At 36.9% G+C, this 11,228-nt stretch overlaps 1 protein-coding gene across 1 annotated transcript; it reads right to left on the minus strand.

Annotated features, from left to right (window-relative positions):
* Positions 1-304: 304 nt before the first annotated feature.
* On the minus strand, positions 305-9,856 carry LOC125695781 (sterile alpha motif domain-containing protein 9-like). The gene is made up of 3 exons (XM_048950697.1): positions 9,746-9,856; positions 9,457-9,556; positions 305-7,371 (listed from the first exon to the last, which is right to left on the minus strand). The coding sequence occupies exon 3, from the start codon at positions 7,368-7,370 to the stop codon at positions 2,622-2,624; it is 4,749 nt and encodes a 1,582-aa protein (XP_048806654.1). The 5' UTR covers position 7,371; positions 9,457-9,556; positions 9,746-9,856; the 3' UTR covers positions 305-2,621.
* Between the last annotated feature and the right edge of the window lie 1,372 nt (positions 9,857-11,228).

Consider the following 11,228-nt stretch of genomic DNA (forward strand, 5'->3'; position numbering starts at 1 on the left):
AGCTTCTGGAACTGCCATCTGTGTAGTCATGGATATAAAAATCCATATATAAATGACAGTCTTTTCAGGCTTTGCAACCAAATTCATGCATTTGTATTTCCCTTCACCTCCACCTTTTCTCTCCTACCAGAATAAAAAAATTCTTAAACTTCTCCAAAGAATCCTGAGCATGCTGGAAAAACCCGGAAGACTTATCTAGCATGGGCACTACAGCATATTTTTTTCTTAACCTCACTCTTGGAAGCTACTGAGCTCTTAGAGTTTAATTAATACAAAATAAATCTGAGGCAGATATTTGGCATGGGAAAGTTTAGTTTTCAAATGCAGTGATTAACAAAGTTATAAACCATCTTACAAAGTAATGGAAAATAGGAAATACTTGTAAAGAGCAATTCTGTTGATCTTTGCACATGATACATATAATCAAATATAGTTCCACGCTGCACAGTTAAGGATGTTATCAAATACCTGTATTTATTAATGAGCTACTACTGAATAAAAATATGATTTTATAACAAACAGAATGGTGTATAAAAATAACAAAATCTACTTTTGTACACTCACATATGCATGTAGTGTGCCTAGCACGTAATCCACTATGCCAGAACACAAGGGTTATTAGTAAATAGGCACATTACAGGCAAAACAGTCTCAAACTAGGCAATTTAACTTAATTTATTGCCAACTTAAAAATAACTTTTAATTTCCAATTGGACTGTTGTCAAACCAAAAAGACAGCTAAGCAAACAGAATCATAGAACAGTTTGTGTGTTGGAAGGGAGCTTAAAGATCATCATTGGGGAAATGCACTTTTTCCCCTTTCTTCAGGCTGAGCTTCAGTCCAGCATCTCTTTATGAATCCAGCTTTGTCTTCACCAGGTGTCATACTCAGTCCTTCCCAGTACTTCAGTAATGTGAATGGCAGCAAAGAAAGTTGGTATCTGCGTGTACTGTTTTCTTTTTGCTACTTGTCCTTCTTATCATTTTCGTCATCTTTTCCACTGCTCCTTCTTCTTGATTTGTTTCCTATATGTCGGAGTTATGCTTCAGCCCCTCAGAGGTGTCCCAGCCTCAGCCTGCATCGCACATTTCCAGCAATGCATCTCCAACCATGTCTCCAGTGATTTTCCTTTTCATGTGTTACCTTTTCCATGTCTTCTCCATTTAACCTGCCCCTCAGCTACTGCTCTTTTCAAACATTACTTAAACTTGCAATTCTTATGAAACATGACTGAGGTGAAGACCAAAGTCTCCAGTTGCTCTGAAGAAGACAAGGCAAATTATTTGCTGCAAATCTTTATTTGGAAGAGAAAATAGACAATGTTAAATTGTACAGTGACCTCCTAAGAACTGATTAGAACAAATTATGAATTACTATTCAATTTGATCCTATAGCATCCTACTTGAAACAAAAGTATACCATTAGGAACAAAATGCATACATGATAAAACAGAGTGTGTAGTCAGATGGAAATGGTTACTGCAATAGGAAAATGCCAAAAGAAATATATTTTGACTAAGGAGCAGTCTACATTATATAGTAAACCTACTTTTCCACATTTGCGACTGAAAGAGTTGCACTACAGCAGAATGGCATGCTGCTTTATTCTTTTTGTCAGTAATTTTTACTAGCCTTCTTCTGAGAAGTGATTTATTTTTGCTTGCCTCCTTGCCTGACACAAGGAGCAAAGAGGACTTGCAGGCTGATAAAATCTATCCTGCAGACCTTTCTCAAGAAGTTAATTGCATCGAACTCCTCCAGCTTTCATGAACTGCATATAGTGAAAAATGCTACATTTTTCACACTGCCTCCTCCCTGCTGAGTAGCAGTAACTTCATGTTTCTGGTGTTTCACATCAGTATACTTTATAGTTTTTGGAACGTTGATTGTGTCCAAACAAAGCAGGTTGGTATATACACATGAGGAAGCCAGTGCAGTCAATGATAAAGTATTTAAATTACTTATTTTTTGCAATAAGTGAACATGGAGGAACTCATGAAATTTATAATGAAAAGAAAGTCCAAAATGTATCTCTTTGTTTTTTAAAAAGCAGTAGTAGATCCACCACAAAAGAATAAAATATATTTGAATTGGCTTCAAACAGGTTTGGTTTTACTATGGAGCAGGAAATAGCTGCATCTTTAACAATCATAGATTTTGTAATGCCCTGAGGATGTAAAAGTGCTTTTGTCATCTCACAGGGCGCACATCTTGATTATTAATAAAGGCTTATAAACAAATGCATGACATTATTCAAATGTGTATAATGAGAAAAGCAAAAAAAAATTACCCACAGTGCTTTGAAACTAAACTAGCTATTTATATTCCTCGTGTTGAGATTTCACCAGGTATAAAGGAGCATAAGGAAATGTTACATGATGTATGTTTTATAATATATATTCCTTCCTCTTACATTATACAAAAGTATGAGGATAGTGGTGAAGCATCCTCCCCTAGAAGTAATGGCAAAAAAGCTAACAAAGCAGGGTTGTTAAGAGTCATGGCATTTAAATTCCATCACATTTTCTAAATATTATGGTTTTGTTTCCTAAATATTGTATTTTGTAATTTGTTTATTCATATATATAATTCATATGAAAATGCCGCTCTTATTGTTTAAATTATAGGCTTTGTATGTTGTATGCCAGGAGACCAGCAATAGAAAAACCAAGGTAAAAAGACACTCTTCGTATATTTGGGCCATTATTCAGTAGGCATGAAAGAGCAGGCTGTACTGGTACCCTAAAGGTTTCATCGCTGCCATAGTTTACATAGATAACTGTACCCTCAGCTCTCCCATCTAAAGGAAGCAAAAGATCATGAACAGCCTTTTCCTTCCAGATATTTCCTTTCTGCCATAGGGAATTCAGTTTTTGTTCTGGAAGTGAGCTAAAAAGCTGGTCTATCTTCCTTTTGTGAACAAATCTGTTCAGACCACTGCCTTTTGCAAGATAGAAATGAGCCAAAGGTTGCTTGGAATGATGCACAGCTCCATAGAGCTTGTTGAAAGATTCACTTAGGCGCATAAGATAGTATTCCATCTTCCTGGAATCTTCATTTAGTTGTTTTCTATTTTCAGGCCAAAACAACAAGGAGGCAAGAAAGAAAGGCTCCACACAGTATGAATTTGGTTCCACTCTGTCCAGAATACTTAGAAGTTGAATTCTCAGCTCCATAAAATGATGTAACTCAGTGGATTTAGGGTTAATGCAGTTCAGAACAACATTTGCCAAAATAAAATTCTGTTTTTCTTTTAGTGTTGCTTGTGAATTCTCATCACACAAAAATGCATATGCCTTTACTATGTTTTCTATTTCTCTGTCATTATTTCTGTCATTTTTGTGAAGGTATGCCAAAAGTCCAGAAAATGAGTCTGCTTTGGAAGCCTCCACCACCTTTCTGAATGATTCTATTTTCTGAGTTAAGGGCGACCTTAAGAACTGTTGATTGCTCAGTTGATCAATGTTGCAATCACAAAATATTTTTGTGTATTTGGTAAAGCATTCTTGAACCTTTTTGTATATGTTTGCTTCAGTAATTTCTTTTTCATTCATCTGTGTTTTGAAAAACACAAAGTAGTCTTCAAAAAAATCAAATGCCCTTTTCAAATGTGATTGCAAATTATTTATAAAGCTGGAGTGACGTTTAAGTGCTGCAAAGATTTCACTCTCTATGTTTAAACCACTAATTTCTGATAGATGCTTTATCATGTTTTCTCTACACTGCAAGACTTCCTTGCTGATAAAAGGAACAAGCATAAGGACATCAATAATATAAAGACCGGTTTCTATCTCTCCCAGATAACCAGAAGTATTGTAACTTGGAAACTTTCTTTTAAGCTTTTGCCGCTGCAAACATTCATTGTGTTCATTTTCAGCTTGCTGCTGAGATAGTCTGAAAGCTTGTGAAGCACTGTGAGCAAGATCTAGCAGATGTTCCAGTTTCTCAGCTGTTAAACTTCCACTCTTTACATTGTGGTCTACCCAGTATCTTAGCTGGCTTTTAAAGATTCGACCTAGCGTATCTGATATGTATGAATTGTGTGGTGCTCGCTGCTTGGCTTCTTTGGCCCAGAATAAAGCTAAGTCAAAATTTTTTTCTTTGATGTAAAAGTATCTTGCTAAGACTTGGCAAATGAGAGCATTTTTCTTAAATCTAGTGGAAGCTTGTCTTAACACACATTCCACATTAACAGACTTCTCTTCTCTTTGAATGGCTTCAATTAAAGGGGAAAACAACGTATCTGACTCATCACCATGTTCTTTGCGCTGTCTAGTAATCAGCAACGTTTGTATGTCACAGATAAGTTTGTCTTTCTTTAATGAAGTCTCATAAAATAAATAAAATAAATCCTCATTCAATAACTGCATTATAATTTCACTTTTAGACAAGTCATAGATTAGCTTAAATTCTGTTAGGCAGGCACATGCTATCAATTTGTGAACAATACGTAGACCTTGGTATCTTGTGTGTTCCTGTATCTGAACATACATTAGAATATTAGAACAAATTCCCATTTTTTCTATCAGTCTGTCTTTGTTGCCAGTCTCTCGAGAATTAATTCCTAAGAATTCTTCACACAGTGATATTGGAAGTGTAGATGTTCCAACATAAGAGTTTAACAGTGTTAGATAGTAAACAAGTTGTGCTGGTTTAGAGGCTATATTCAAGTTATGCAAGGTTTTCTTTACCACTTTTTCTATGTACTTTGGATCAAAGTTTTTCTTCATAATCATAAATGAATAGAAACTGTCAGGATTTTTATGCACCTTTTCAATATCCTTTAGTTTCTGGTCAAAAGCTCTCTGCTCCTTTTCAGAAAGAATCTGTTTCAAAGAAATGCTGTTCAAAGGGTTGATTGTGGAACTTTCATCAGGATTCTGAGATCTCATACAGTTTAGAATGATCACTAAAGGATTTACATACGGAATGCATTTTTCTGTTATAGCTTCCTCAATTTCTTTTTGCAGAAGATAGATGTTTTCTTGATCTTCAAAATCATCCACAAGAAGTAACACTGGCAAATAGCCACTGTTGTTGTTTGCTCCATAAGTGACTAAAGTTGTCAGCTGTGTTCCAAAGTTACCAGTTTTGTTTTTCAGAATGGCACATCTGAATTGCTTTCGGAGGTTCCAGAGGATATGCTTAGCTAATGTTGTCCCGCCACAGCCAGGATGGTGGTAAAGGTTGACAGTTTCTACAGGTGACTGATTAGCGCTGTTCGACAAAGACACAATCAGATTTTGAAGGTCTTCGTAACGATCCCTTGTGATAAAAACTGATGTATAATTTTCAGAAGAAAAATAAAAATTCCACCATGACACTTTACCACCTCGATAAAAATCTTTTTCCTTCTCTTTCATGAATTTTTTAAATTGTTCTTTATCCTTTTCTATCTCTGTGTCCTTACATTCATTTTCACATAGGATTTCCAATGCTTCTACAAAATCTTCTTCCTTGTTTAGAATAGTGGTAGAACCACCAACAGATGGCAGAAGTCTTTTGGAAGACCTTGTCATTGATTTTGCTCTTGTGATAGTACCATTTACCATCTCCAGGGTTAAATTAGAAACACATTTGTTTGAAAGTTCTTCCTCTTTAATACCTCTAGCAAGAAGAAGACCTTTCCACCGCTGGTATGTACATGTACCAATGCAAATGCAGACCATGTCTTCTAGTCCCTTTAGTTCTTGGTAAAATGTAATAAATGTCTCAGTAAAGGGATCCAATGGATTTTCCACTCGGGAAAGCAAAAGAAACACTACTAAAAATTTTCCGTTCTGCTTTACATCCTTGTGTGAAAGAAATGAAATCATTTTTCTGACTTCAGCAGCCCTATCTCGTTGCCACAGGGTGGGATCTAATGGTAGTTCTTTATTGCCTTTTAAGTCTGATCCACCATTGCAGAAAATCCAGTTGGTCTCCTGATGCAGTTTCAGCTTTTCAGCTTGTTCAGCAACTGAACCCGCCTTGTTTTCATAATGATATGGGAAGTGAATTTTGGCATTTAGATTTTTTTGATAAGTTTTAAATGCACCATTCATTCCTGATTCAAAATCAAAGTCAAGGACAGCAAACCATTTTATTTCCTGTAAAAAGTCTAAGTGTGACGTTTGGCTTGGAAGGCATTTGTTTGTTACCAAAATGTGGTACTCATAATAAGAATCATCTAGCATGTGTCTGTTGCCAGTGAGCAGACTAACTAGCTTTAGTCCTTCAAGTGTTGTCTTTTTTTGTTTTAAGTTGTGTTCTTCTTCTGCTCTTTTACGGGAGTCTGCTAATGATGTCAAAGTACATGTAAATGTTTTAAATTCTTTTGTACCTTCAATATTTTTAGAACTAGCTCCATCCCGGATGAAGACAGCTTTTTTCCAACGCTTGCTTTTAAAATCATACATGTTAGTACAGAAGTATTTTGTACCACATATGGAGTTTTGGGGAACCACATCTATTTCAATGACGAACAAATCTGATGGAGTTCCATTTGATAATAACACTTCCACAAATCTAGGCTCTCTAATGCAAGCTTTTGCAGTTCTGATGTATTCCCCAACAAAGTACTTTTCAATATATTTATTAAAATGGTCAATGTAGCCTTCTTTCTTGACAATTTTTATTCCTTCAATTTCCCCTTGTGGATTGTCACGCACTCCAAAATGAATAGTGCCATTTGTGCGAGAGTTCATGCAGGCTGAAGCAAACCTAAAGACTTCATTGCTGAATTTCATCTTAATATCCTCTTCTAGGGCATTCTCTGTGTTGGTAAGTAATTTGAATTCATGTGCTGGATCAATGAGATTGAGCGGCCCTGTTTCAGGAACATTAAGAATATTATGCTGCGTATATCGAGTGCCATCACTGAAATTATCAAAAGGATGTGGCATACACATGTTTCTGGTTGGGTGCTGACTGCTTGACTGTGACTGCTCTGCTACATTCTCATCAGCTGTCTTTACCTCTCTGTTCTCTGTAGGCTCCATTTCAGAATCTTGCAATATACTGGAGTTCAATGACCCGTATTTCTTGCACTCTTTCTTTGCAATTTTACCATCCTCTTTACCATCAGCACCCTGTTCACTGCCTTCTTGTCCCATAGCCTGGTCTGAACTTTCATTGAGAATGCCATGCTTTTTCAGGAAATGGATGATTTGAACAGCAGGCCCATGAGGTATGTTCATATCCACAAGATCTGCTTTAGTCAACAGTTTCAAAGTAGAACCAGTTACCTCTTGACTATAAAAGATTTCTGCATATTTCTGGTCAATATTAACATCTTCAATTAAGAATTGTTTGACTTCTTCTTTTGTCCACTTTTCAATATGTTGATATAAATGTAACATCTCTTTTTTCTCAGTGTTTGCATTTTCCATTCTTTAAGGAAAAAAAATCACAGTGTTACTAATACTGATTTATAATAGCCTACTTACTGAACAACTCATATTTCCTTGCTGCTGTCCACCATTAGTTCCTTCATTCGTGTAATATGCCACATGGAATATAACAGTTCAATTAGAGGACATCAGGGGAACGTGAAGTCAGCTCACATACAGGGCATTAATGGCTTCTAAGAGACATACTACTTTTTCTTATGGAATAATTTTATTTGAATCCTCTTTTCAAACTACTTCCATAGCTGACACTACATAAAAAATCGTGACTGATGTCTATTTGTCATCATCGGACACCAATTTGCAGTCATTTAGTTCATCCGATATAAAACACACAACTGGCTATCATAAAGCTTGCAATTTGATGGAGAAGCAAAATCAAATGCACAGAGGACTCTTTTCATTCTTAGATGTGGTTAGGTACTTGATTTGTCTAAATAACACTGCAAAGAGACAGTAAGGTGGAAATAAACTGCTGTGATTATTCAACTCTTGCTATTGCAAATGAAAAGAAGATCTTTTCCATATTACCTTTTCAGTATGTTATGCATTCAAATACGGTTTCTCAAACAAAAACAAGGAGGTGAGCAGCATTTGTAGATGTGGGTGACAAGTAGGAGAGCATCTTACAATTCTCTTGGACTTAGTAAAAGTGGACTTTTTGCATAAACTTTGTGGAAGGGAAAGGAGGAGAAGGGAAGGGAAGGGAAGGGAAGGGAAGGGAAGGGAAGGGAAGGGAAGGGAAGGGAAGGGAAGGGAAGGGAAGGGAAGGGAAGGGAAGGGAAGGGAAGGGAAGGGAAGGGAAGGGAAGGGAAGGGAAGGGAAGGGAAGGGAAGGGAAGGGAAGGGAAGGGAAGGGAAGGGAAGGGAAGGGAAGGGAAGGGAAGATTTTTACTGAAAAGTGACCGATTTTACTTTATACTTTCAGTTATAATTTTTTTTTTCCTGAAATATTTAGTTTTTTATGGAATTACAGTCAGGTACAGTCATTGCACTGGTGGTAATATTCCACTCCATGTACTTTTCTTGTTGGTAGTGGATTGTTCTTAAGAAAAGCAACTTCCTAAATACTTTCCTAGTGAAGAAATTTTATTTTCTACCATCCTAGCAAAATTTGTTCTTCAATCTATTATAGGATTTCCTAAATCGTATACTTTAATAAGAAGTTTTATGTTACGGTTTATTACAGCTTGTGCTGGAATATTGTTGTTTTCATAGCTTTGGTCTCCTGATTTAACTAATGAACTGTCAGGGCAGAAGGAAAAGTGGGGAGCAAGCTGGGGAAACCTGCAGTTGTCTTTGCTCTTAAGGGACTCTTCCCTTTGTTCTCAGGAAAAGAAGGAAAACTAGTTTCTAGTTCTTCAAAATGACATTGAATTTAGGAGTGCAGACGAAGATGAACTCAGTTTCTATGTCAAAATGAAACTTGCTATCATATATAGTAGGAACTCCACCCAGAGTGTCTGAAAGCTGAGAAATGAAACTGAAACCAAAGTACTTCTCCAACTCGGAGACTGTATTCAGCCCAGCAGTATTGTTGTGTCCAGCCATTAGTCCTTTACAATTATAAAAGTATGATTTTGAATTCCACCAAACTTAAACTTGGTAATGGAGGCATGGTGCATGCCTAACATTGAAACAAGTAGGTTTATGTCCTTTTTAACAGTCACTCTATGTTTTAGAGTTTGGAATAACCCCTAATGAAAGAAAGCTCTAGAATGGGATACCTTCATTTCCCGGTCATGATGCAGTGTTTCTAGATTTCATGTTACTGGCTAGTTAATGATTCTGACTCACTAAAATATTTTAGACACCTTTTTCCAGCACAGTGTCACTCTACAATATTATTGCTGCAGAATACTTTCTTTGAGGACATTTTCCCTGGATTAATTCAGCGTAATCTCCTAAAGCTAGTTTTCATGTGCAAAAATTTAACAGAAGATCTGGAAGAGTTTATTTTAGTAGATTATAGATCACTTAATGTATAAAACAGATGCCTCAGAAACATGAAATGGTATCAGACTAAGCCATCAGTTCTTCATAAGATATTCCAATATGCATGTACTTACTGTAACTTCTCTTCTGCAGTTTTCTTTCTACAGTTGTCCAGTAAGTGTATTTTGCTCAAGCAGGAAACCGCAACATCTAAACTTCGTCTGAATTACTCTTCTAAATTAAAGAACAAAAACAAAACAAACAAAAAATTTAAAATCAGTTCATAAACTTCTAACAGAAGTCTGAGGTCAGAAATAGTAGGAAGGAAAGAAAGAGCATAGATCAGTTGGTTCAGTGGCAAAACCACATCTCTGGAGAAGAGGGATATCAGTGCTTTCTACAGAATATTTTATTATTCCTTACCTTTTCCTCACGTGCTTCTGGTTTACCCTTCCATGGGTATGTCTGACATGCTGCAGACTGGGCAAGTTAGAAGCTGGGTGTTGCAGAGAAGCAGAAGGAAATAGGTGCAGGGTGTCTGGGAGGTTCAACTTATCTCCTCCCCTTTTGCTTTCTCTTTTACAAAGCAGGATTGCTTCTGTGTTTCTTCTGTTTTGGGAAAACACTGTAGTTCCTTTTGGAAAGAAAGAATTCTAATCTAGGATGCCTTTATTAAAACACTTAAATTAAATTAAAACACTGTACTATCTTGAGCTATTATCCAGAAAACTGTGAAATTGCAAAATATGGAGTAATTTAATGAATATATTCACATTCTCAAACAAGTAGAAAACTGGGATGAGGAGAAAAGAAGGGAAATAATATACAAAATGATTTTTGGAAATGTGAATATTCTACATTATAGGCACTTCTGAAGAATCAGTCATGGAATCAACAGAATCACAGAATGGCCAGGGTTGGAAGGGACCTCAAGGATCATGAATCTCCAACCCCCCTGCCACATGCAGGACCACCAACCTCCCCATTTAATACTGGACCAGGCTGCCCAGGGCCCCATCCAATCTGGCCTTGAACACCTCCAGGGACAGGGCATCCACAGCCTCTCTGGGCAGCCTGTTCCAGCACCTCACCACTCTCTCTGTGAAGAATTTCCACCTGACATCCAACCTAAATCTCCCCTCCCTCAACTTAAAACCATTTCCCCTTGTCCTGCAGTTATCTACCATTTCAAAGAGTTGATTCTCCTCATGTCTGTAGTCTCCCTTTAGGTATTGAAAGGCTGCAATGAGGTCACCCCGCAGCCTTCTTTTCTCCAGGCTGAACAAGCCCAGCTCCCTCAGCCGTCAAATTATCTCATTAATTATCTGTAATTGGTATTCCTATTATGGTCTTGAAGTGTCCTGGGGTTTTTAGCATGCAGAAGTGAATCTGGACACCTGCGCTTTCTGTTGTGGTTACCTGAGTTGGGAGTGTGGTGCTTATGAATCTCCTTCAGTGCCCCTGCTAGCAAAGAATGGGTTCAGGGGAAGCAAATTTAAGAGAGCAAATGAAACATAAATCTAGTAGGATATTTAACCTTGTGAAACCAACGCATCAGTCTGGCTTGATGGAAGTGGTTGAATTTTTGATGACTTCCCAAAGTGTTTGTCAGAGATTTTGATGATATTTTGCTCTTCCTCTACTTCATCCTTGATAACAGTTGCTCACAAATGTATGTAATGCCAAGAAGTGATGACATGAATCATGCATAATCATGAAAAGGTTATTTCTCTCTAGTAAGAGAGAGCTTATAAAAGTCTAGTAAAGAGATATGATTAAATTTTTTAGGTGAATGTCTGCAACTATCTTGAAACTTATTCTCAAATTCCTTTATCAAGACAGAAGGCTAAGCTGCGTATGTTTTACTTTTCATGGGATTGTGTTCAGCCAATAATCAAAATGCATA

The sequence above is a fragment of the Lagopus muta genome, chromosome 7 (genome assembly GCF_023343835.1).
Source record: "Lagopus muta isolate bLagMut1 chromosome 7, bLagMut1 primary, whole genome shotgun sequence".
NCBI lineage: Eukaryota > Metazoa > Chordata > Aves > Galliformes > Phasianidae > Lagopus > Lagopus muta.

Excerpts from the sequence above, each read along its gene's own strand:
- LOC125695781 (XM_048950697.1), bottom strand. The coding sequence starts at position 7,370 with ATGGAAAATGCAAACACTGAGAAAAAAGAGATGTTACATTTATATCAA.